The 26,864-nt window shown below is 53.3% G+C and overlaps 1 protein-coding gene across 1 annotated transcript in view; it reads right to left on the minus strand.

The window, feature by feature from the left end:
* The window catches only part of PRKCA (protein kinase C alpha), a 362,652-nt gene that overhangs the window by 56,639 nt on the left and 279,149 nt on the right, over window positions 1-26,864 (minus strand). Inside the window, exons 6-8 of the mRNA XM_082860689.1 lie at window positions 16,988-17,144; window positions 15,796-15,930; window positions 15,457-15,553 (exon numbers count right to left, since the gene is read on the minus strand). Coding sequence (XP_082716815.1) covers window positions 15,457-15,553; window positions 15,796-15,930; window positions 16,988-17,144 — 389 coding nt within the window. The remainder of the gene's footprint in view (window positions 1-15,456; window positions 15,554-15,795; window positions 15,931-16,987; window positions 17,145-26,864) is intronic.

A 26,864-nucleotide genomic window follows, 5' to 3' on the forward strand; every position in this document is an offset into this window, starting at 1 on the left:
CTGGCCTCTCCGGGGCCTCGGTTCCTTCATCTGTAAAACGGACTCAAATTCCCCGCCTCCTCCTGTGTAGGGACCCCCGCCCCGTTTACTCAGGAGCTGCTGCCGAGCTGCAGTACCGGAAGGATTGCACCCCGAGGCCGTGGCGGAGCGGAGAGGACGCGAGGGGACGAGGCCCCTCCCCAATGCCTGGGAGCACCCAGCCACCCTCAGGACGTGTGGCCGGCAAGCCACGGCGTCTGCTCTGAGGGTCTCGTTTCCAGGCCCGGAGGAGGCCCTTGAGGACGAGCTTCGGGGGAGAGGATGTCTCTGCCCCGGAAGCGGACGGGAGTCTTGTGTCAACAGGCCGGGGAAGTAAAATGTAAGTGAATTCAGTTACCGTGACCCCAGGGGTCCCCACAGGCTGCCGGGACCCGGGGAAACGTGGCTCGGAAAAGGACCAGGCCCGGTGAGGACCGAGATGGTGGCTGGGTCGCCCCCCTCCACCCGCACCCCCCCCTCCGGGGCAACTGGTCACACGCTCCTCTCCAGACGCCAACTGAGAGCACTGGTCCGGGGTGCCGGCCGTGGACTGACTACCGACAGGTCTACGCTCAGAAAAAGCCACAAGGAGAAGATTGGCTCACAAGCCAGCGAGGGTGCTGCCACGAAAAGATGTGAACAAGTGACGGGACGCCACTGTCACCGCCGGGTCAGGGTGACCTCCCCACGTCCAGGTGACATTTCCCTTCTCAGGTAGAGTCACCTGGGTTCCTTGTCCTAAGACCCCATAACAAAAGGTGCAGGAAACATAAAACACACCCAGCACAAAGCGAGCTGGCGAAGAGGCTTCGCAGCCGGCACCTCCTGCCCCTGGTCTTAGGTGACCTCCGGGCAGGAGGGTCTCCCTGCTCAGCTGCAGGCGGGGGCCGCAACCGCTCCCCCGAGAAGGGCTCCGTGTGCCGGGTGCACCCAGGGCCCCGACTCGGGCCCACGAGCCGCTGAGAAAGCCCAACAAAGGAAGGTTCCTTTAACTAGGTGACAGCTTCTCAGGAAACACTGATGCACAGGGGCATGTCCACTAGGGCTGGAGCCCTGAGCCCTGAGCCCGGGGCAGGACGCAGGGAGGATGCCGAGAACAACGGCGGCGGCAGACACATCTAGGTGCACCTTGTTCTGGGCACTTGTGACACCTGCCCGTTTAAGCCTCTGCCCGACCCTTGGAGGTGGTACTTGACTCGTCCCCATTTTAGACCTGGACACACTGAGGGGACTAGGACGGCCACGTGGCTTGGGCTGGTGGGGCTGGGTTTGAACCCGGGCAGCCTGGGGCTTCGGAAGGTGCTGCCGGCCGGCGGGGGAGGACAGTCCTTCTGGAGGGGACGCCCCTCCCCGGAGCTGGAGGGGCCGCGGTCACCGGCCAGCAGGGGCCCAGGGAGGTGAAGCCCTCACTCTAGTACTTTCTTCTCCTTTCTCTCTATTTCCCTTTCCAGCCACATCTGAGTTTTGCACCAGCTTCTCCTGTCTGCTGGGAAACAGCCCCATAGTATGTGTATTAACTCTCCGTGGAATAACGAAGTTTCCAGTACAGTAACAGAGACAGAACGACATCGCGCAGGCACGTCACAGCACTCACAATTAGGATCCGAGGACCAGGTGTGAGTCCACCTCATCAGAGAAGGGAGAGGGGCCCTCATTTGAAATGACGGGTGTCAGACGGCAGGCGGTCTGTCCGTCTGGAGGCAGGAGGTGACTCCACGCACAGGATGACCCAGAGGCGCCTGCCTACTCTGAGGACGCAGGGTGTTTTCACTCGGGGGGCGCAGAGGGGGGCGGGGGGCAACATCGCCCAGGGGCTCAGCATACTCAGGAGTGGCCGACCTCTGGAGATGTTCCTCGAAAGCGGACACGCCGCATCGTGTGACAACATTTTGAAACACACACAACAGGAGGGCAGCGACATGACAGCTACCACACTCTGCAAAGACTTGTGAAACCTCAAAGAATATTGTTTTCCTCCCCATTCCCAGTCACCTGGGTCACTAATCTCTCATGGCCCCTTCAGGAGACACGCCTGTAGTGTCAGGTACGAGTTCTGGAGATGAGAAACTTCAGAAACATGACTTATTCGATGTTTTCTTTAGTACAGTGCTTTTGAAAGACTATTAATGTTGATTCTAGCTTAGGGTAGGGGTGGGACTTCTTCTTGCAAATTTTGTGCCCAAGTGTTCGAGCGTTTAAATTTTCCACTTGCTTCCAATATGAATATGCTGTAACAATCTCAGGCTAATTTAAATTATTAACAAAAGCAACACACTGAGAACACAGCTGGTATGTGGCCCTAACCAGCTCCCCAAAAGACAGCGGTGTTGTCAGAAATGACAATAGAGCAGATTTTTAAAATAATTTACATGCAAGTTGAAAAATTCCATTGGATCCTTTGGGGACAGAATGGTTGATTAGGTTACAACAATTACACGAGTTGGGAAGAAATGAGAAAAACGTGAAATAGAGGTAGGAGTATGAAGCCAGGCATGTGGAACATCACAACAATTTGGTGATTTCAGCCCATGATATATTTACACTAATCTTGCAGATCAGCACACACACGTAGTGCAAGTACGTCGCGCTGACTGCATGCTAATGTAGGTGTAATGCCTAAGTCAGATTGGAACTGGGTCTTGATATGTGATTAGAAATATGTGTTACCAGAAAGAAAGGAAAATGTGTTGTCAGTTTACAGATGCACTCTTCCCGTTCATGTGCTGCTTTCCAAACTGGCTTCAACTTCTCATGAATCACTCACAGGAAATTTCACTATTTCCCTGGCAAAACTTTAAAGGCACCTAATGTGACGATGGGGGAGGCCTGGAATATCCTCTGGGTGGTCGACACACAAGCGTTTTCCTTGCTGGGGCGCCGTGGCCGTTTGGACAGGACCCAGTGGGCACGAGTTTCTAGCTACCAGGACACACAGTGCATCCTTAAGAGTGGGGAGCACGGCTGGGGGCTCGGGCCGGGGGGGGCCACAGAAACCGGGCAAACGTTTTTGTGGGAGGGAAGGCGGGAGAGGACAGGGTGGCGGAAGCACTGCCTCTAAGAGGCGGACGTGACACCCTGGGAAAGGCAGGAGAGGGAGAAGGACTGCGAGGTCCGCAGGGCACGTGCCAGCTGCACAGGAGGCAGCAAAGTGGGCTCCATGCACCGCGGGCCCCGCTGGCAACGCAGACGAAGAGCAGGGGACAGACGGCGGGAAGGAAGGTGGGCAGCGCTCGGCGCTCGCGGCCGCAGGTCTGCCGCGGGCCCCTGCAGGGCCGGGAACTAACCCTTCCCCAACGAACCGTGTCAAACCACAGGGGCCGTGACCCTTCTCTCTTCTTCCTCGTGGCGTCTGTGCGGCCAGACGTGGCATCATGGCAACAGCTCCACAATATTCACGTGTTTCCTTTGCTTTCGGCCAATCCGCGGGACGGGGTGATGGGACACAGGGGTGCTGGTTAGTCGAGTGTTTGCGGTGCTAACAGCCAGTTACCAGGTCGCTGTTACTCCATAAACGAGAATAAAACCAAACCCACTTGCCACTAAAACTACGTGTAACGACATGTACTTTTTCTTGATGATTCTGAAGGCCCAAGGTTACTGGCGAAACGTAAAAGCATTGAGCAACTCGTTGGCCAAGTTCTGGTTGACCAAATGCCAGGTATCCACCAGGTTTGACTCCTCAGGTGACATCCGTTCACCTTTCAACTTCTAAAATAACCCATCATGACTGGAAAACTTTACTTTTCTCAAGTACTAATGTGAGAAAAGCAAGCGGAGACCATTTTAACAGAGAATTCTACACAAGCAGTCATGGGATTCATTCTCCAAGTTCATACAGCGTGTGGGTCAGCTGCTGGGAGAAAATGTGAGGGAGGCTGATTTTCTGAACCCAAATTCCGCAGCCTGAAAGGGTCCCGACAGCCCTGATCCTGAGCAGAGAGGAGCCCAGAGACAACTGGATGATATTCTGTGCTCGGAAGCCTTTGCCCACAAAGACAGGACACTGGGCAGCTTGTGAATTTCACATCTGTTTTCCACAGGTCTGGATCGGTGAGTTCTATTACATCTTAAAATTATGGCCCTTTAAATCTGTAATCACAAATCTATTTATAATTATTCTCAAAATAGGGCATTTTATTCCAATCCCCAAAGCTCTATTTTAGGCTAGAGATCTCAATCCACATCCAGATGAAAAGGAACCAACAAGAGAAACAGAAACACCCTCCCTGGAGTCCTGGTGCTGGAAAGGGCTGCGGACGAAGTTTCAGCTTGCCTTTCTCTCCTGCAGCTTCTGTCAGAGTTGCCCAATCTCTGCCTCAATACCTCGAGGTAGCAAGGTCTCCAGATTGGCCAAGATGCCTTGGGACTTCCGTGACACAGCTGTAGGGGGTCACACCTCCAACTTCCATCTGCGACAGCAGACAAAAATCCCCCAGCAGGGACACTTCTGTGCAAGCGCCCTGCAGCCTGCAGCCTTCCAGCCGCCCCCGGGCAGTTATTCTTAGACTTAAATGGACCCAGAAAGGACTCTAAGCTGTTTCAAGCTTGGCTATAACAAACCAACCCAAATCTCCTTTAAAAAAAATAAAAGGAAAGGCTTATGCGGTGAATCAGCCAGACAGGCGGCAGGAGCCCCGAGGGAGCCTTCCTGGACCGCAGGCCTGGATGTCAGGGTGGGCGGGGAGGAAGCAAAGCCCCTGCTCAAAGTAGACAAAGTCACTGTCGGCTGCAATTAGCCTAAATGTCAACCACCTGGTTTTCAATGACGCGCTGAAGACACAGCAGTGCTGAATCCACTCAGCTCCTGAGCGAGGACGCTCCGGGACCCCACCTGTCTGTCGGTTTCACGCCAGGGAAGGGGAACACCCAAGGCCAAGGTCTTGAAAGGCAAAGGCGACCCGCATCCATGGAAACAAAACCATCAGCAAAACCAGAACAAAACTCCCCAGAGCACCCCGGCCACGGTGAGCCCGCTGAAGCCTCCGTGTCCCCAGGCCTCGTTCCTGCCACGTGACACCAGGCCAGTCACCACCTTTGCAGCGGTGAGGCTGCACCAGCATCTCGAGAGCTGGACAGAGAACCGACCTGTGGCCTGAGTCAGCACCTGCTCCTCTAGGTTAGCTGCCGGGTGTGGGCTAAGGAGAGAGGGTCAGGACCGTTACCCACAGGGTGGAGACACGGGAAAAGCTTTCACATCCCGTTACTACTCAGCAACGTCCTTAGCAACAAGGTGCACGTCTTAGCTCTCTAGCCCCGAGTAGAGGCAGGATTCAGCAGCTGGAAATCCCCAGAATTACCCATTTCTGGAGCCCACCAGCAGGGTGGGAAAGGAGCTGGTCCATCTCCAAGGGTGACCATATTCATCGCACGTGTGGGTTTGCCCCAGTGCTTGAGGGACTTGGCGTGTAAGCGGAGGGAGACTGTGGGCCTCGGCCCCGGACAAGGGCTTCCCTCCTCTTCCCAGACACACACCTGAGCTCAGACGGCCTCCCTGCGATGTCGACAAAAGCCAGGAAAAGGTGGATTCCTCGCGGGCCTGACGTTCAGATTTCAAAGCATTCAGAGCAGGACCCAAGGTTCTTACCCTGGACTCATGAAGGCGACACATCTCACAGGTGTGTCCAGCAAGGCAGCGGCCTTCAGTTTGCACAAGGAAACGTCGGGCCAGTTTAAAAGGCTGGAGGATTATGTAAAGGCTGGGCTAGGATCCGATGAGCCTGAGACAGGGAAGCAGAGGAGGGAGGGTCTTTCCAAGGGAACACAGCAGGTTCTGAGATGCGTGAAAGAACGTGGTGTACACCTGGGGGAGGGTGTCATGGGTGCGGGGGGGACAGGACCAGGACAGGGGAGAGAAGCCTTATGCCAGATGGGAGCTGGGTCCTGCTGCTCACGAGCTCAACTAAATTCCTCTGTGCTTTGGTTTTCCCATTGACAAGGGTGATTTTAACACCCCTCCCAGCTCTGATATTCCGTTATTCCATCTTTCCAGGGGCCAGTAAACTTTTTCTGGAAAGGGCCAGACAACATGTATTTTATTAGGTTTCATGGGTCTTAGTCTCTGTCACATGACTCAACTCTGCCGTTGTAGCCTGAGAGCAGCTCCCGCCAGCAAGGGAATGAGTGGACGCGGCTGTGTCGCTAACACTCTACGGACCCTGAAATTTGAATGTCACCTAGTTTTCAAGTATCACAATATTACTCTTCTTGGATTTTTGTCCCCAACCATTTAAAAGTGGACAGGTGGGATAAACAGAAAGGTCATGCATATACTTATATATATACATTTATAACTGAATCCCTTGGCTGTAGAGCAGAAATTAACACATTGAAAATCAACTATACTTCCATAAAATTGAAAAATAAAATGAGATACTAAAAACAAGAAGTGGACGCGTGGTTGGCTGTGACCCCGCGCCACCTGCCATGGATACGGGGGTGATGGAGTCTGCCCTCACTACAAACACCCTGGAATCTGAACTTGTTTACTTGTTAGTCAACAGGTCACGTCTTCTCCACCGGCATGTCTCAAGCTGTGACGGGAACACGAATCACCTGGGGACGTGGTTAGAATGCAGATTCTGACCCAGTACGAGTCCAGGACGGGGTCTGAGATTCTGCAGTTTCGAACCCGGACGGCCGGACCCAGAACCGTGCTCTTCACCCCCAGCAGCCGCCTAGATCCCGCGTGTTTAATGTCAAAGCCCCCAGATGCTGCTGTTACACGGAGCAGACGCGGAGCTGCCAGGGTCAAGAGCATGAAGGTGTCACCCCCCCCCCCCCCCCCAGGGATCCACAGTCCTAATTCTCTGTAGGCTACGTTCCTTGCGAAAGACAGCAAACACCATCGAGTGTGCTGTTATCCTTATTCCAGCTTTTCTCTTCTAGGGGCCTTGCACTCCTCAGGTGATAAACACGTGCATCACGTCTACGTCACGTCGATGGACACTGCTTTCTCTTCCCTCCTTCCCATCCCTGTCAACAGGGGGAAGCATGCTGGCACCCGCGAATCCCCTGTGGGGACCAGGGCCTGGGGACACGTGATAACTGCTGCTAGTACTAGGTTTGCCCTGTTTCTTCAACCAGCAACACCCAGCCACAAGGCTACCTCCACGGCTACAAACACAAAGCTTTTCTGTCATTTCAGGAATTCACGAGGATGGAACAGACGACCGGGGTGTACTGTCTTCTTCTGGTTTCCCAATAAAATCACTTCTGTAAGATAAATTATACTGAAAACATGTTGCCCTGCTGTAATATGAATGCATTCAGCCTCCCTCACAGACTAATAAAAAGTTCTGTGCAGTTGCTTTCAGAGGCTTCCTTGGAGTTTGCTCTGCTGAGGGGCAGGGCTAACCCCATTACAATGATCTAATAATGGAGGGTGAAAATGGTTTCCAACACCAAGCCTTGTCCCATTTTAGTTTAAGATTTTGCTCCTAAGACAGAACCGAAGCACAAAGATTAAAATAAAATCTCCTTTAACTGATGTACATTTTATAGATTTTTTTTCCCCTCTTAACATCACACAGTTCAGAAAGTAATTATGTAAGCCATTTAGGGGGGAAAAAAGCAGAATCCGTATCAGGGCACTTAGATTTTCTGTTCTGTGTCCAAAAGGTCATCTGAAAGTACTCAGGTTTCCATAGTAACAGTGGCAGGCCAGATCAAATCAACAAACAGCTACAATTTATCTGAGGGTCTCCAATGAACTATTTCTTTCCCATCGAAGATATCCTGAATTAGCTGAAGTCTTCAAAGACAATGGAGGCTTTTGGAAAACCCGATTTCAACACCAGTAAACAGAGGAATGCTTGCTTTGCTCTTTCCACATAGAACCTAGCAGTTGAGTCTCATGTGCGGTGATTTAAAATACCTTAACTCTAAGCATAATCGGATCACGTTTAGTTAATCAGTAACAAGGATAATCTTAAAACGTTTCCCCAGAATAAATAAGAACAGATACATATGTGATCTTCAGGCATCTGCAGAGCTTCCAGGGTGATCCTGGCTAGTAGTTTGTGGAGCTCTACCACAGATCCTGCAAAGCAGCTCATTCTCATGCGCCATGGGGATCAATTTTATCTTGGCTTCTTTTGGGTTTAGACCAAATGGTCACAAATACAAGAAGCTGTGAAGACACAACATCATACATTACTGACAGAAGCCACTGCTAATCCAGCTTTAGATTCTGACCAGTGGACATTCTGTAGAATCTATTCAAACAAGTCTTCCAAATAAAATATTTCAGCCACAAAAAGCTAGTGTCACCTATTTCCAAAATACCTGTTAAAATCAACATAGCTCCGGGATCCCAGTCTTCAGGTCACATGTTTACTACAACACAAGACGTAAGACAACCGTGTGTTCAGAAGACAGGCCAGAGGTGCCCTGCCCCTTCACTTCCCTGGATGTCTGACCTCCGCTCACAACTTTCCAACTAACCAGAAAATCTCAACAGATTTCACTGTGACTTTTGAGATTATTACTAGAAATGCGTATTATTAAATTACTAGATAACTCAAATATCACCCCAGCTTTCTTATATCCCTGTCTCTAATATAGTTACTTGGCCATGCAAAAAAATTAGACTTATCTGCACCCAATAATGGGCTCAGAGTCTTTTTTTTTTTTTTTGCAGTATGCGGGCCTCTCACTGCTGTGGCCTCTCCCGTTGTGGAGCACAGGCTCCGGATGCGCAGGCTCAGCGGCCATGGCTCACGAGCCCAGCTGCTCCACGGCATGTGGGATCCTCCCGGACCGGGGCACGAACCCGTGTCCGCTGCATCGGCAGGCGGACTCTCAACCACTGTGCCACCAGGGAAGCCCCAGGGCTGGGCTCTTAACCACACGAGGCACTACCACCTCTCAAAGGAACGTGGTACCCGTGCTCAACACAGAAAACGCCTGGAGCTTAGCCATTATCTCCTGCTCCTGAAGGGACAGGAGGAGAGGTGGTGGTCAAGACCACACCCCACGAGCAACTGCCGTGTCTCACACATGGTCATCAATTTCTCTCTTTTCTATAGAACTTTAAAACTATTTCCCTACAGGGAGCTCACACACTGCAATTTAAATAAATTCATCTTGTTTTCCTGAACGCTTATACTCCACGGAGTTATTTATGAAATATCGTCCGCCGGCCTTCCCCCTGGGCACTACTTTCCATTATTTTCTGACAACAGAAGAATTCCGACGCAGACAAAGCCCGAAGCGCGTGGCCTCTGCTGTCTTAATTCCGCTATAGATGCGTCTGTTTTGCTTCTTAACTTTCTAATATTAGATTTTCACTTACGCGGGAGCGGAGCAAGGCGGGTAGCAAGAAGAGAGAGAGACGAAGGTGCTTTTAGCTCCTTATCATGTTGTTTTTTAAATTATCTAAAACAAATGATGAAAGTGACGAATCCACGACAGTCTGGCAGAAGGGTGAGGCCTCCTTTGAGGAAAGCTGCTTGACGTTGTTTTTTAAACCTCGGACTCTCCTATAACCGTAACGACGTGTGTGGGAGACAAGCAACCCCACAGGTAGAAATGAGTTCCTTTAAAGCCCATCTGTACCTGAGAGTCATCAGAATACAAGTTAGAGGTAGTGGCAGTGATACTGGATTAAAACCTGATGAAGGTTCTCGTCTCTTCCGGCTCAGTCTCTCCCCGGGTAGCAGGGCTGGTCTTGGTTAGAAGGCCGTGCCCAGGGATGAGGGGCCGGGCCTTAGGAGAAGGCTCTGCATCAGACCCTAGGGAGGGAAGGGGTCCTCTTCCTCGCCTCCCCTTTCCTCCTCCCATTTTCTTGATTCTGGGACAAACCCAACTCTGCAGGTAGACGTGGCCCAGATGGCTCCGGGGAAGAGTCAGCCGACTGACAGACACAAGGCAAAAATGCTCCAGCTCACTAATAACCAGGGAAATGGACAAATGCCAGTAGGTCCTCTGAAAACGTTTTCAACGAGGAACAGGTGTGGTCAGAAGATACCCTTTCTTCCAAGGGGTAAGTTGAATGTCGGGTAGAAGTCCCCAGGCATAGCTCAAGATGCGAAAGGTCCAGACCCCGGATTTGGCAAGAGATCTCAACAGCAACACAGCAGGCGCAGAGCTGCTGGCAGGCGCAGAGCTGCTGGGCTTTCGTGTGAGTGGATGGCGGGCCCTTTCTGTCGTTGACGTAATGAGTCATTAGCTGCCACTCTCCTGGTGGTTAAGTATATAACCTGCCTTCATTCCCGGTGGCTTACAGCCAGCACCTTCCAGATGTGCTCACCTGGAGGGTTTAACCGGGACCCTAAACCAAGCCCCTGCAGAAGCGCCCATGCAGACTGACTCCTCAGCGTCGGAATTCTCCTCCCCTGAGAACTGCTGAAACGCTGTCTTGTCCAGGGGTTATCTGATCCATTGCCAGTTACACGAAGTTCCCAATTTACACACATTATGTTCCAGAAATCCGTGTCAATGTAAATGGGACAGGTCTCTCCATAAAAACAATGTTGTTAAACGGCGACAAAGTTCTTACCATGAGGCTCTATTTCACCACACGGCGGGTCTACAGAACTTCGAACGTGCCCGTTATTTACAGCGTGATTGCAACGTGAAAATTCATTTTTTAAGGGAAGCTCCTAAAGTAAAGAGAAGTGCCCTCAGTGGCCTCGCTTTGCAATGGGGCACACGGAGCGGGTGCCACGAGCCGACACCCGCACAAGCGCCCAGAACTGTCCTCTCACTAATCTTCGAAACAGTTCTGTGAAGTAAATACAGCCACTATTCCCATCTACAGTGAAGGACACACACAGGAAGGTCACATGGCTAACAGGTGGCAGAACCAGGTCTGACTCTCGGGTCCACGGGCTGAGCCAGGGGCTGGTAACCCACGGGCCGGAGCTGGCCCGGCGCCTGTTCTTGTAAGTAACGTGTTGTTGGAACGCAACCAAACCCATTTGCTGACATCTCGTCTGGGGCCGCTTTCATGCTACGAAGGCAGAGGTGAGCAGCTGTGCCAGAGACCCCGTGCTGTGCAAAGCCGGAAGCATTTATCATGGGACCCTTGAAGGAAAGTCTGCTGGGCATGGCCAACCCATCGCTGGTCACCTCTGAGGGAAAGCAGCCCCTCTTCCTGACCTCTGACCACACGCCTCTCCACGGGGAGCGGGGCCCAGAAGTGGGAGGAAGGAACAGGAGACCTGGATGTCCTCAACAGCGACGGGGGGCCCAGGGGCTCACTGACCAGCACAGGGGGTTATGTTTATTTCCCAATACGCTTCCTGCATCGTTCCCAAAAAGATCTGAAGCAAGGCTCACAGGTACACAACCTAACCTCCACAGATGGGGGGACGGTTTGCTTTATTCATTGCTGGAAACCTTATTAGTGAACAAATATATAATTTATGTTTGTGAATCGGGGTCCACATGTACTTTATTTGAAGACAAACACGGTACAGGTTAAAGGCCCGCGGATGCGCTGCCCGTGAATATCACAGTCAAGGTTCTGGCTTCGACTTTTAGGCAGACAAATTCCGGTGGGACAACACATTACCGAGTAAGGTCATTTCCAACCATCCTGGGATTCTCCTGGGCTCCTAAGAGCTTCACTCACTGATCATTCTGTTTGCCAAGATTCTAGAATCAACAATAAATTTGAAATCTTTCCCCGTATTATGAGCAGATAAATACTAGTGCAGTGGCTGAGTTGTAAACGCTCATTTGTTTCGGTTTTTCTTTCATAAGACAATGACTTTTAATTTCCGGGGAAGGATTCGAAAACCAGAGTTGAGTTAACTCTTCCTAGAAAACAGAGCTGGACACGGAAAGAATAACCCTATAGACTAGAGGTTCTACAATCCCACTGAGGAAGGCTTGTTCCTAACAAGACTAACTGTGTGTTGTGTTTCAGCCACTCCTGATTCCCCACGGAACTTGAAATTTTAAAGAAAATTGCACTCAGCTGAATCAAACTGGGCACGTATCTGTAAAAGAGTGGGTGTGGGGCGGGAGCACTGGTATGGAAAGCAAGTCCACGGCGTGTATCACATGGAGGGAAGGGAACACAGGGGATTCTGTAGATGCTGGGAGGCGGTCACGCTGCGGCTGGGGGCTGAGAGGGACGAAACAGGGGCGTCCAGAGGCAGCGTCCTAACTCACAGCCTGATGCCCCTGGGGCCCGTTCGGGCAGGCTGGCTGCCACCCAGGGCTGCTGCGACGTGGATCTGGCCTTCACAGCCTGGCTCACAGCAGGCTGGTGCTGGGGAAACCCCGCAACTTCCCCATTTCCAGAGCCCACCACTGGACAATCGAGGCCCTGCCTAGAATCCGATCTGCCCAGTCTGAACGGCCGCACGAGAGGGGTCCCCAGACTCTCAGCATCTCGGTGATGCTGGCAAGCGGCTTCCCGCGCAGCCTCTTGCAGAGCGCTTTACAAATGCTCTAAGTGAGCCGCGGTGACTGGCAAAGCCTGGGGACACAGCCGGGGGGCGCTGAGAGGAAAGGCTGGAGCGTGGTCCACCAGGCGCCCCGGGCACAGCGCTCACAGAGCTGGACGGGGGAGGCCCTTCAGCAAAGTCCGCGACGCCACCGCCGGGTCCGTGACGTTCACACCCCCAGAGCCGAGGCGTTGAACAGCGCCAGGCTCAACGCACACGGCCCCTAACCCGCCCCCGGAGAGAAACGCTGCCCTCCAGCCTCAAGCCCTCTGGCCCGGGTTGTTTTGTTTTTGTTTTGAGTTTGGAACGCTGACCTTTGTAAAAAGCTAAACTCACCGCCCAGAAAAACTGGAAGGTCACTCACCGGGAAGCCACGGAAATGAAGCCTGAGACGTGCGTCAGTGTTTTTCCACCAGCAAAGAGAAGCCTCAGACGTTACCACGAGCGATGCCACCGCGAGGCCCGAGCACCCTCCTCCCCCAGGTGCGCCCCGCACCTCCCATGGCCCTGAGCCCCACGGCCGGTGACCTGCACCTGCACCCCACGCGGGACGCAGGCAGGGTCTCCTTAGCCCCTGGGTTCCCTTCCGTCCCGACACTCTTCTAGAAGGGTTCCCTTCTCAGGGGGCGGGGGGCATGGGGTCAGGGAAGCAGCCCTCCTGGCAGCGTTCCAGGCACCTGTGCTCCTGTGGGGGGGAGCGGGGGGATGGTGATGGGAAGGAAGAAGCAATCAGACAAGAGCCATGCCTCGCAGAGGCGCCTGAAGCGCCCCCAGACCCTAGCGGGCGGCCTTGCACTTGAATGCTTCCAGCTATGTAAACCTGCACCTGCACCCCATGCTTCCAGCTATGTAAGCCTGCACCCGCACCCCATGCTTCTACCTATGTAAGCCTGCACCTGCACCCCATGCTTCCAGCTATGTAAGCCTGCACCCGCACCCCATGCTTCTAGCTATGTAAGCCTGCACCTGCACCCCATGCTTCCAGCTATGTAAGCCTGCACCCCATGCTTCTAGCTATGTAAGCCTGCACCCGCACCCCATGCTTCTAGCTATGTAAGCCTGCACCTGCACCCCATGCTTCTAGCTATGTAAGCCTGCACCCCATGCTTCTACCTATGTAAGCCTGCACCCGCACCCCATGCTTCTAGCTATGTAAGCCTGCACCTGCACCCCATGCTTCCAGCTACGTAAGCCTGCACCTGCACCCCATGCTTCTAGCTATGTAAGCCTGCACCTGCACCCCATGCTTCTACCTATGTAAGCCCGCACCTGCACCCCATGCTTCCAGCTACGTAAGCCTGCACCTGCACCCCATGCTTCTAGCTATGTAAGCCTGCACCCGCACCCCATGCTTCTAGCTATGTAAGCCTGCACCTGCACCCCATGCTTCCAGCTATGTAAGCCTGCACCTGCACCCCATGCTTCCAGCTATGTAAGCCTGCACCCGCACCCCATGCTTCTAGCTATGTAAGCCTGCACCTGCACCCCATGCTTCCAGCTATGTAAGCCTGCACCCGCACCCCATGCTTCTAGCTAAGTAAGCCTGCACCCGCACCCCATGCTTCTAGCTATGTAAGCCTGCACCTGCACCCCGTGCTTGCAGCTATGTAAGCCTGCACCTGCACCCCATGCTTCTAGCTATGTAAGCCTCTTCGCAGCGAACTTCATCTCTGTTTCTTGAGGGCACAGATTACAAGCTGGTTCTCACTGGCTGGATCCTCCCTGCGTCTAAGGCAACAGATACATGTTTGACTAACACAAAGTTCAACCTTTAATTGGCTGCTGATGCTAAACTGAATCAGAACATGCGCCGCGTGAAAACCTGGCCTTGCGGCTTCCCCGGAAGCACTGGAAGATCCGGCAGCACGTGACCCGCTTCGAGCTCGGCCGCCGTCGGCTGGGGCCCGGGGTGGGGGTGCCGCCTGCGTGCGCACCGCATCCCGCTGTCCCACCCGCCCAGAGGCCCGCTGTCACCGCCGTTTACTTATATTCTCGGGGACCAATTTCACCCCTTTACGCTCCCAAGGGCACCCAGGCTCGCAGCCCCTGCCCTTAAGTGTTTGCCATCAACAGCCTCTTTAACCAGGTATCGGTGGCAAAGCACTTCGAACATTTTTGTGTTTTACGTCCTTCGGAACCCAGTCTCTCTGGATATGACCTGTATGCGTCTCTGGGACAGGATTTCACTTGGAAGAAGAAAGCCACAGCAAGAAGAGGAGGCGCATGAGAGCATCGTCCCGTTAGCGCCAATGGCGCACGAGAGCATCGTCCCGTTAGTGCCAATGGCAGGTCTCTGTGCAGACGCGTGTGTGCACGCGTGTGCTTCTTCAGGGCATCCTAATGAGCCCAAGGAAGGGAAAGCTTCCCAAGGGACGGGCAAGGTACAGAGACTCCGTGGGCCGCTAGAATGAATCCCTCCAACAGCCAGCGCACAGGTGATTAGAGAAACAGGGAAAAATGAAAAGCTGTGACTTGGAACATAAGGCGGATGCCTGGAGGAAAGAACGTTCATGAAAGGCCGAGACGTCTGCTAAGTAGTGAGAAGCAGGGATTGACAGGAGGAGAGAGAGGGAAGTCGGGGTGGTAGGTGACAAAACCGGGACAGAGGCAGACACGCACCCAGGGGGAGGATGAGAAGGAGCTGCCCTTCCCAGTGATCTGCAGTGAAAATTAAGCTTCTGGCCTGATAATGACACCTGAAGAGCCTCCCAGGTTAAGGCCCAGGTGACTTCCTGCCCACCTGGAGGAGGCTAGACCCGGGCCGTCTCCCCGCTGATGCCAAACCGATTCCTTAAACAGGAGCCAGCCACACTCACTTCTGGGCTGTTTCCAATCTCCTGTCTCTAAACGATCAAAGCCACAGAATGTCAACAGCTTGCAAAGGAAGGTGATCGCGCAACATTTACGCTTTACATAAAGCACAAGAGTAGCATTTAAATGACGGTCTGTCTTCCAGACACGGGATCACAAACACCTGGCCCTTCCTGGAGCGGAGCTTTCTACGCGGAAAGGTGGTCACGCCGCCGCGCTGTCTCCTCACCTCGAACTTCTGCCTCAGCTCCGCGTTGCCTTCCTCATCGCCTTCTGGAATGGGCACGTTGTAGTACTCACCCTCCTCTTGGTTCAGCAGCTTGTACCTTTCAGAGACAGGGGGGAGGAGGGGCTGAGCCCCACGCTGGTACCACCCAGGCTCACCCGCACCCCAAGGCTCTAGTCCAGCTGTTTCTGAAATGCATCCCCCGGGGAGATGGTACCCAGGTAACTTGGTGATCAACGGTCACTCTGGACTTAAACCGGCCCGTTTCCGGAATCTCTAGTCGTGCTAATATTTCCAGACAATTAACCCCTGGCTCACACAGACACGCTCGGGCTTCCTCACCATCCACTGGCCGGCATCTTCATCAGCTCTGAGACTCCGAAGGAAAGGGACCCCATGAAGTCGTTCCTGGTTGTTCGATCCCAGTCCCAGATCTCTACGGACAGTCGTCGGTCTTTATCTGAAGGTTTTAATTTGCTACGAAAGAACACACACACACACACACACACACACACACGGTTATCTTGATCATGATTTTGGGGGACATGTCACATGCTCATGATCTGAGCCTGAGATTCAAAAGAATCTTGTATTCAATTCTCTTCCTGCGGTTCCCCATCATCAACAAAGTACCAGCCCCTTGGCTAACGAGGCTCTAGACTAGGGGTTAGCAAACTATGAGCCAAGGGCCAAATCAGGCCCACTGCTTGCTTTTGTAAATAAAGTTTTATTGGAATACAGTCATGGCCGTTTGACGAGACACATATTGTCTATGGCTGCTTTGAACCTAGAACAGCATAGCTGTGTACCTGCAACAGAGACTGTATGACCCATAAGGTCTAAACTATTTACCATCCAGCCCTTCACAGAGCAAAGCTGGACAGCCTCTGATCTATATCCTAGGCAGAGCTACCTTCTGGTTGTGCACAAATGCTTCCTGTGTTCTCCTCTACAAAGAGGACCTCTTGCTGTGCTCAGCTGCACTCAGTGCTTTCTTGCCCCTGACTTGCTTAGGCCACCCCCTCCTCCCTTCTTTCCCTCCTCCCATCTCTGCCTCTGAAATCCTCACATTCCTTTCGCATCCACTTTAAATGGCACCTTCTCCAGGAAGTCTTCCCTGCTGAGACATAAGGATAATCTTCCCATTTCAGTGGCAACAGCAGCTTCTATGGTACTCACTTACTCCATGTTTTTAAAATTATTGTTTAAACTCTTACCTACACCCTCTTGTAACCCTTAAAAAAAACCCTAAGTCCATCAAGAGGTGGGATACACTATACATTTTTATATCATCTGTAACGTAAAAGAATTTTTTTGCACAGAAGTTACTGATGGTAATTTGGGGCCTGCGTCATGTAAGTCTTGGTGAACCGAGTTTCTATCCATCAGACAGGGGTGACCACACTACCTCTCTAGCTGCCACAGGAGAAGGGCTTAGGGATGAAACAATGTTTACAGACGTTTATAAAGCCCAGCTCATCACTGCTAACAATGTGAGGGAGGAAAGCCATCAGGAAGAGAGGATTCAACTTACAACGTAAAGGACTCATTCCACTGGGGGTTCAGTGTGGAACGGATGGTTTTGGTTTTTTGTTTGCTTTCGTTCTTGGGGTCAGGAATAAGCTTCAGCTTCACGTAAGGATCTGAAAGCCCATTTGGATCCATAGGGATGAGATTTTTTGCATCTCGTACTGTGAAGAGAGAAGGAAGAAAGATCCAATGTTACAAAACTAGAACAGACCCTCGTTGCCGGGCGTCCTGCGTCAGGACCCAGCTGATCGAGAGACGTCAAGATGGCGCTGAAAGGAGAGGAGGTTTGGATCCAGAGCCTCGGACTCTCAACACGCGAGGAGCTGCCCACCACCACCCCTGCCAGGGGTAACGGGTGTTGGGGAGGCCCCTGTGGTCAAGCCTTGAGACGCGGCATCAGCCTGGCCCAGCAGCACCTGTGACACCTGGGTCACACCCCAAACCTGTGAAGCAGCATCTGCATCGCAATGAGATCCCCAGGGGCCACTGGCAGCCCCCTCTGGGGGAATGGCCCACCTCCCCACCCAAGTAACCGGCAGACTAGTCTATGGCCCAGCGGCACTTCAACTCCTGGCAGTCATCTCTTTCCTCTGCAAAGGCTGCTGGTTTCTAAACTGGCTGTACGTTAGGATCGCGTGGGAGGGGGGTTGAAAATTCCAACGCTCACAGCTAACTTAGAATCTCTAGTCGGGGTGGGGGCAAGTTTTTAGACGCTCTCCAGGTGAACCCTTGTGCAGCAGCGGCTAGAGCTACCAGTGCACAGGCAGTAACGCAGGAGGTGCCTCACAGGGGCTACAGCCTGACACCAAGGGCAGGCCCACCTTCCAGCAGCACCTGGGGCGGCACCTGGGCACCATGGAGACACACAGACTCACAGCCCCACTCCAGAATTTCAGACTCTGACGCGTTTCCTAAGACTCCAGGTGACCCCAACGTATAGTCTAGATGAAGAAGCACTCGTATGCAAACGCAAAATAACGAGGAGGAAAGGCTGCTTCTCCCGCAGAGGAAGGCAGGCTCAGAGGTGCAGCTGGCGGAGGCTCGTGACAGTGCGAGGGCTGAAGCCCCTGTCCGTCAATCATCCATCGCTCTGATAAGAAGGGACAGAGGCCGGAGCCCGCACACCGATGTCTTCCTCACCCTCTTCCCCAACGTGGCTGAAATCTCCCATCATCGGGGCCCCTGGTGAGCCGGATGCCATGGGGACACATCCACCTGGGACCAGGATCTCTAGGCCAGCGACTTTCACAGTGCAGCTCCTGGACCAGCAATGTCAGCATCACCGGCTGAGTCAGAACTTGGGCAGGGGGTGCGGTCAGGTGACCTGTGTTTACCAAGCCTCCGGGTGATTCTGTGGGAAAGCTGGCGGACCACTGCTCCAGCCCGTTAGCATACATGGTCAGCTTAGTTTGATTGTTAAATGAGGGGTTTGGAAGAATTTCAGAAGAAGGTGCTAGCGTTGGCAGTGGGCAGGGATAGAGGAGGATGGAAGGGTGCTAAAGACACTGGGTCTCCGGGCAGAGCCCTAATGGCAGAAGCCACAGACGAGCGTTGCCCGAACGACCGGGGACATGCTGAGTGCCGTCACCTTCCTTGCCTGGAAGCCTTGGCACAGGAAGGTGACAGGTGGGACCGTACTCTAATGGTCTGAGGGGCAGCGAGCTGCCTCAGGGCGACACGCCACAGAGAAGCCGGCCGTGTGTTTCTCGTACACCACTTACGCCCTCCAAGGATTTTTCCCCGTGAGACAGTACAGAAGCAAGTACGCACCCCAGGATCTGGAGCTCAGCCGACCTGCTTCCAAAGCCCACCTCCATCGTGTAACCCCAAGTACTGGAAACTTAAGTTCATGAGCCTCTGTTTCTTCATCTAGAGAAGTGAACAGGGGCATATTTCCAGGGGTACAGGATTGTTGCGAGAATAAAATAACGTATATAAAATGCCTTATACTGTTGGCAACTTGGAAAATGGTGGAGGAAAAAAAAAAGACTGCACGACGTGAGCACATACGACGCCCCAGACGTGGTGTTTCGGCCTCATCCCTCTGCCCACAATTTCAAAATCTTCAGTGAGGTAGGAGGTCTCCAGGGGCCCTGGCCACCTGAGAATTCCCCCAAGCTCACGGAGGTTTTAACACAACGCAGAATAAAACAGCAACCCGAGTATCACAAAAGATGAAAACTTTGCGCATAGAAATGAAGTTCTCCCACGGAGAACGGAAGGGCCAAAGGTTCTCTCCAACTGATCACGGGAATGAGAGCCAGACGCTTTTTAAAAGGCAGAACAAAGCTCCGGAACGTCTAACACGGAGGCTGCATCCCAGATGAACTAACGAGGAACCGTCAAGGCTGCCAAGAGTCCTGCCAGGTGCAGAATGAGTGTGGGCCCCGGCTTTTCCATCCAAGAGTGAGGGTCCTGACGGCCGGCACACACACAGCCATCTACGGCCTATGTCTTCTGAATGGTGATGAGTTAAAGTCTTGATGGGATTAAAGCTGTGAGCTTCCTACTGAAATACTATCATTTAAGTTGAAAACAGTCATCAATTCCAACTGTCACCCAAGTAGACGGTGGGTCCAAATTTCAATTTCTTAGTGTAGCGGAGAACAGCCCCCCTGCCCGGACACCTGAATCGGGCTTGGGAGCCACCAGCTCGGGGTCCCACCTGCTTGGAGTGTGGGCTCGGGGACCAGGCCGCATGTGTTTGGGTTCTGGCTCTGCTGCTCTGTGGCCGTGTAACCCTGGCAACAGACTTAACCTTCCCATGCCTTGGTCTCCTCATCTGGAAAATTATGAGAAGTATATACGTTCCTACATGTAAGTGCTTGGAACAGTGACAGGCACACGGTAAGAACCCAATAATGATTATCATCCTTGTTGTTGTCGATGGAAGTTTCTGGCAGAGAACACAACCCTGAACGTTCAGACGTTCAGAAGCTGGCCTGAGAGCTTATGCTGTGAAGAACTGTGAGGCCTTGGCATTCGTTTTTCAGAATGAAAGTCTGTTGTCATCCTAGAACTTTAACAGAAATAGAGAATATAATTATAAGACCATCTTTTGGCTTGAGGTGCCTGTTTTGAAAGGACTGGATGTCAAGCCCAGCCTTGAGAAAAAGCAGCCTGGGGTTGAAAGTTTATATAATTTCCTGATAATGTTAAGAGATCCCTTCTGGACAAAATCCATTCAAATAAGATGATGGAGATCGAGGAATACCTCCACGGTGCCCCAGAGATCCCTGATGTAGGTGGCCAGGCGAGCCCGGGACATGTGAGTTTTGAATTAAGTGTCCAGGCGTATGGGGGGAGGCTCACATGAGCTCTGGACCGGACAGCCCTCGCCAGACTGGGGAGTCTACCTCGGAGGTGTCCCAGCGCAGACGGAACAGCCAACACTTAGGAAGGGAGCCAGGGGTTTTGCCAAGCACCTGCCTGATGGGGAAGCGGAGGTGAGGATGCAGGACAGTGGGCAGGAGGGGTGGCCGCCAGGCTCTCTCAGGGAGGCGAGCCACGCCCACAGGCTCGTAGCCAGGGACTGCCTGAGGCCCAGCTGAGGATGCACAGTGACAGTCAGGTTCACCGTGCGGGACAGAGGCTGCAGATGGTGGCCGACCGCTCGGGGCAGGATAACTTAGCGGCCAGGAGCGTGGGCAGCTGGCTTCAAATCCTTGCTCTAATGCTGATTAGCTGTGTGACTCGGGACAAGTTACCCCACTTCTCAGCTTGTTCATCTGCAAACCAGGAACCATAACAGTGTCTGTGTCATAGGGTTGCTGTGAAGACTAAGTGAGCTAATACATGTAAATACAGAGAAGGGGACCTGGCGTGTGTGAGCTGTGGCCTGAGCACTGGCCATCACTGCTCGTGTTACACAGTGTTTGCTACCTCTAACATCATCGTCACCACCACCGCTGCCGCCTGGCCCTCCTGTCCAATCCAGGAAGCAGGGCTGTCTCCTCAGGGTAAAGACACCAAGCTTACTAAAAGGACAGTTCATAGAGCATGGAGTTTCCAGACCTCGGGGTCAGGCCAAAGTTCAACAGTCAGCTCTTAATTGTTCCAAAATAGCTTGGGATTAAAAACAAAACCCCACTTCCATGCAATCCTTGATCCATTCAGAGAATGGTCCAGATGGTCTCTTGATCCCAAGAATATATGCAGCGTAAATTATCAAGTGTGACAACACAACAGACACCCCCGAGCTCATCCCTGTCACCTAACATAAAAGCCAACACCCCCGAACCCACCTAGAGCCCCCCCCGTCCCACCTGCCTGCCTCCCTGGGGGTTTTAACCTCACGCTGAGGTCACCTTAGGGCACTCCGGCCGGGCACGGGGTAAGGGGAGGCTCTGAAGGCTTACAAAGCGGAAGTTTTGTCGAGGACACAGCTGCATCCCCGGCGCCCGCGGACTGGACTGGTCGTCACTGACGCACAGCGACCTTGTCCATCACAGAGTTCACATCTGGGCGGGGACACCGGTGATGCCCAAAGCGGTGCCTTCCGATTCAAGGACCACACAGCCCTTCAAATGATCTGTTCTGCTTTAGAAAATAATTCTCTGTTTTCAGCGCCTTCTTTCCTCCCTCTAAGAGCACGCCTGCTCGTGGCATCTGTTTAAAAAGCCAACAACGAGCACAAAGGTTCAGAACAGGGACTTGCTGTGAACGTCAGGCCTGTGGAGTGTGTGCGGACCCTGTGAGCCCCTGCCACCTCCAACCTCGCTCCACAGCAAAGGCAAGAGTAAACGAGATGCTATAATCCTACCCCACAGCACGGAAAAGCAAAAGTTATGTTTTCCGACACTACCAGAAACCCCCCACAAACTCTTCTTCCTTTAAAGTTACCAAGAGCAAAAGAGATGTGCGTGCAGACATGCCGGGGGGATAGGCAAGGGCAGAAAACTGGCAAAGGGTCAGCGTCTGTGGACACGTGATCCTGGGGTCGTCTGCCATCAGGCAGCAGAGTGACGGAGCTCCCAAATCCATGAGCCATGTCCTCAAACATAGAGCATTAGTTCTGAGAATTATCAGACAGCCACAGCACCTTCTTCCAGAGAGTTCTAGACCTGTAAGTTAATTCCTTATAAAAATACGATCGCACTTGAATGTAAGTTTAACGACAGAGAGATCTGATGGGTTATTTCATTCCTAAGAGATTCGCCTTTAGCGAGAAGGCGGAAATGGGTCTGGGGGTGTGTGTGGTCTGTCATTTCTCCATGGAGAACGGCTGGCCTTGACCACATGGCATGCAGGGTGTAGCTGGTCCCTGACTCTCTGCTTCCCAGGAAGCTAGTGGACATGGAGGCGATGGGAAGGGACCGCGTTCCTGGGGAGACCACTGCGCGGCAGGCGCTGGTGTGAGCTCTTCACGCTGCCGCAAGCCCACCTGTAGACGGGGACTCAGAGGCAGAGAGAGGTGTTACAACCTGTTTGCTACACAAAGCCAACCGGCGGCCAGGCCGGGGATGGCTAGCGATTGTGTAAAAGCCAGCCTTCCCTTGTTATTGGATAAAACTGACTCGGTCCAGACGAAGTCCCAGGGGAGAGGTAGTAAAATTGGCCTCGGCTTCTCCCAGACGATGGGGAGGAAGCAGGGACCACAGAGGCCTCCACTGGAAGGAGGAGGCGGCCGAGCGTGGAGGGTTAAGTGAACACACTTAGGTCGAGCTGTGGACGTGGCCCAGAGGGGCTGGTGGGAAGGACAGTGAAGCTGTACGACTCCGTTTCTGCTTTGGTGCCTTGACCTTAGCTAAGGCGGCTGTGGCACCGGATTAAAAGATGTGAGTGCAGTGGTTTCCAGGGTACAATTCTAAAATCACTTAGTGCGCTGGGGTGTTCTGGTTACTAAGTGGTCTCTACAGCTGGGCCTCTGGGACAGGCTGACATCAGCCTAAGAACTGACAGGCCAGCGCCTGGACCAAGACCACAGTGTCCCCAAGACTTGGGGCCCGAAAGCATCCAGAGCTCATGACACTGAGGAGGCCAGAGGGGAAGCTCTGCCCACCCACACGCAGGAACGATGCTGTGTGCCAATAAAGCTTTATTTAAAAGAAACAGGCTGTGGGCCAGATCCGGCCCTCAAGCCACAGTTCATGGATCCCTGACACAGAGCCAAGCCCCACCACCACCACCCACACAGCGAATGTCTGAGGAGAGACTGACCCGGGAGAGGAGCCTCTGGGCCCTTCTGGCTCCTCCTGAGCCCTGTGAACTCTGACCTCGTCCTAAAGCTTGGGAGGGTCCTGGGCTGGGGCTGAGGAGAGACAGCGTGTCCCCTAACAGGAACCAGAGTTCACCTCTGTCCTCTGTTTCTCACGTCCTGTCCTAGAACCTCGGGAGCCGACACCTCTCACGTGTACTCATGCCTGCTTCCTCCCCGCCCAGGCTGCAGCAGGCGTCTAGGTCTGCACAGGAGTCTGCTCTCCTAGACAAACCAGATTTGCAGCCTCCTGGGGGCCTGACCTGCTGCAATTTGCCAACCCCTCCCCCCAGCCCGGTCACACCCAAGTGCAAACAGTGAGCGTGACAAGGCATCAATGGGGCCATTCTGGAATCAGGCAACGGCTTCTCTGGAAGTGGGAATTTTAAAGGAATGTGTGCTCATCGGTCCTGGATGCAAACCAGCGGATCCACTGGAGGAGCGACCAGCACAGACAGGCCCCTGGGCTTCCCACTCCATCGGGCTGGGCTCGCAGAGCTAAGGGCTTGTCCTGCTGAGAAGGTCTCCCTCCCGGCAGCCCAGGGGGGCCTCGTTCAGGAGCGTCTCAAGCACCGATGGGCTGCATCAGATAGAAAAAGGGGAAAAGCCCTCCCACCAGGCCGAGCAGATCCGAAGCCCAGCCCCACCAGAGAGCTCCTTCCCCGGTCACGGAACTAGGAAGGACACCCTGTTCCCAAGGCTTGTTTCTGCCTCTCCTTCGGGCCTCCACTGACGATGCTGCAAGAGGAGAAGCCGTGTCTCAGAGTCTGTCAGTTCTGCACCAGAAGTCAGAACTCGTGGCAAATTCTGCTGGGGAGACTGGTGGGTGACAGATCGCTTCCGGAACAGGATGTACCGAACGTCCTTCGCACGAGCTGTTTCGGGGGGCGGCCGAGCTGTCTAGCAGCAGGCTAGACAGGTGCCAGGACGGGATCTGAGCTCCTTGAGCCGTCGGGGGGATGAGCCCCGGCCGGTGTGGGCAGGTCCCAGGTGGAGCTCGGGGCCCCGGGAAGGGCCAGGACCCTCCAGGCCACAGGCCGTCAGGTGGCCCAGGAGGTCGCCGCGGAGGCTGGCACGAGGGGCGGGCGCAGAGGGCAAAAGCGCCCGAGTCCTCCCTGGCGCACACGGGTGTCCACGGTGCTGGGTGACACGGCCACCTGACAGCACCCTGGGCCCGTCTTCCTTCTCTTTAAGCCACCTGCTCCCTGAACACAGGATTACAGTCTTATGACAATTTTCGGGCACCCGTGGGCCCTGGGTTGGGGATCCTTGCTGGATGCCTTCAGAGCCAGTGCCCCGAGGACAGAGGGACCTTCCTTTCTCCACACCCTTCAGGACCTGCGTCTAAGGGAGAGGGAGTGTCCCTCTGAGGGGACTCCCACTTTGCCGGGGGCGGGCAGGGGTCCGGAGCAGCCCTCGCGATGGGCAGTGAGGACGGGCTGGGGCCGCTCCTGGACGGGAGGGAGGCCTTGGTGGGGAAGGCTGCCCACGGGCCGCGCGGTTCTCCATGAACTCACGGGTGCCCCTAGTGGCCGAGCTTGACCTGGTGGAAGAAGGTCATTTCTCCAACAGTGAAGGATGGGCACTTGCTGGATGGGGAGCTGATGGGGACTCGTGGGACCGGTCACTAGGGCGGTTTAGCGAGGACACACAAAAGCCACGTCACTCCCTCACGAACGAATCGGGACAGAGAGATCTTCAATCACAGCTTGAGTGACATGGCAGTTTTGAGGCTCCCAACCCAGAAAAGAGGTCCACAGCCTCCATTCTCTGTTGTTTACTTTAACATTTCTCTCTCAGTCTTAGGGACACTCCACACCCGGTTCCACATTCACCTGGTGAAGGTGGCAAGACTGGAGCTGGCCCCGGTCCCAACCCATCACGCTTACCGCTAACCCCGCCATGATACCCCTCCGCGCCGAGGAGGCCCGTCATTTTGCTCCTAATGATTCTGAAGCCCTACTGCCTAGAGGAGCTCCGCGACACACGCTCAGTTTCCTAAATCGTCGAATCTCCACGCCACCCTTGTCCCCTGGGCCACCCGGGGTCCACGCTCCATCCATCCCTCCCAGGGCTACAGCCCTGACCTGGGCACCACACCCATCTTCTCGGACCTTCCCTCCCCCGCCCACCCGGCCCACCGGAGCTTCATCTCCACAGACTTCGTAGCAACTCGAGAGCAGAGGCTGCACCAGGCCCCACCTGGGTGTCCCCTTCACCTGGTCAGCACAACCTGCGAGAGCCCCGGGGATCCTCGTTGGGCCGAGAAGCTAAAGCAGGCTCTGGCAAACGCCGCTTCTCTGGGCTGCAGTTCATAACGCGTCCATCTGGAGGGACTCTCGGACAAGGAAAAACCTCACAGGTCTTTTCAATGGAGAATAAAGCCGGGCCAAAAGGAGGCGGGCACTTTTCAGAAAACGTTAACTGCTCTGAAGAAAGGGTCACTGAGCCACAAAGGCTAAAGGACATGACATGGCCCCAGATTTCAGGGGAAACATACCGGAAAGGACCACTTACACTCGGGAAAGGGCCATTCGCGTGCAGAACATCTCTGGATTTCAGGAATAAAATGCAAAGGTGTCATCAGCCACAATGAGCCGTTTGTGACTGGGTAACAGTCAAAACTGATTCTGTGAACAAACTGGGCTCCTGGTGCTGTTTGCTTTGCTCCATCTGATCTAATTACAACGCGTCAAGTCTGCTGACACCGTCTGTGTCAAAACCCGCAGAATTCCGGATCTGATCTCCTCCATGTTAAGAAAATGTGACCCATATGTTTTGTCCTATTTGCTTCCCTTATGGCCAAAGACAAAGGCAAGAAAAATGAGCTTCACTAAAAATACAGCTGCTCAGCCCTCCCCCACTGGTACATACATCCGGATTCTGGGACCCTCACTATCTCCCACTTCAGGACCCATTCACTGAATGTTCTGTTTCATTGGTGAGACTCCCTATTTGGTGGTAAGAATGTCATTTCTGTCCCAGGAAATCCAGTGGCATTCAAAGCCAGGAAACTCGAGTCAGCGACTCTTCAACCAAAATCCCATAAAACTTATGAAAGAGAACCTAGAGGAGTTTGGTGTGAGAAGAGAAAAAGCAACTTTTTGTCCTTGGAAAAGAATCATAAGTATTTCACTACTTTCCTTCTTCCGGTTAGTGGAAAATAACTGCTATTGAAGTTCTATAACCCCGATGTTCCCAAAGGAAATGGAATCTGGTTGTGAGAGAAATAATATTTTCTAGGTTATGAGAGCCCCAAATGATTCTGTATAAACAATGTCAGAAGGTTTTAAGAAACACTTATTTTCCTTATGATGAGAAGAATGGATATACTCATCATTCAAAAACTGAAATACATAGAAGTATAAAGAAGAGAATTAACATCACCGATCCTTCCGCCGTAGAGGAGCGCCACTGCTGGCGCAGCTACAGCTGGGCTCTTTGCTCTGCATCTGTCTACACTGAAATATTTATTTTTATAGAATTCCTATCTAGGAACACAGTTCGAGAAACTGCCTTTATAACATAACAAGGCCTGTTTTGAAAGCATTTTAAATGCCTGACACCCCATTTTCCAGCTATATCATAATGTATTTGATCAATTCCCTGTTTCAGGCCATCTATATAGCTCAAATTCTTCACCGTTGTATAAATAACATGGCAACAGATCGTCTTCATGCATAAA

This window comes from Leucopleurus acutus (genome assembly GCF_964270905.1).
Source record: "Leucopleurus acutus genome assembly, chromosome: 19".
NCBI classification, from domain to species: domain Eukaryota; kingdom Metazoa; phylum Chordata; class Mammalia; order Artiodactyla; family Delphinidae; genus Leucopleurus; species Leucopleurus acutus.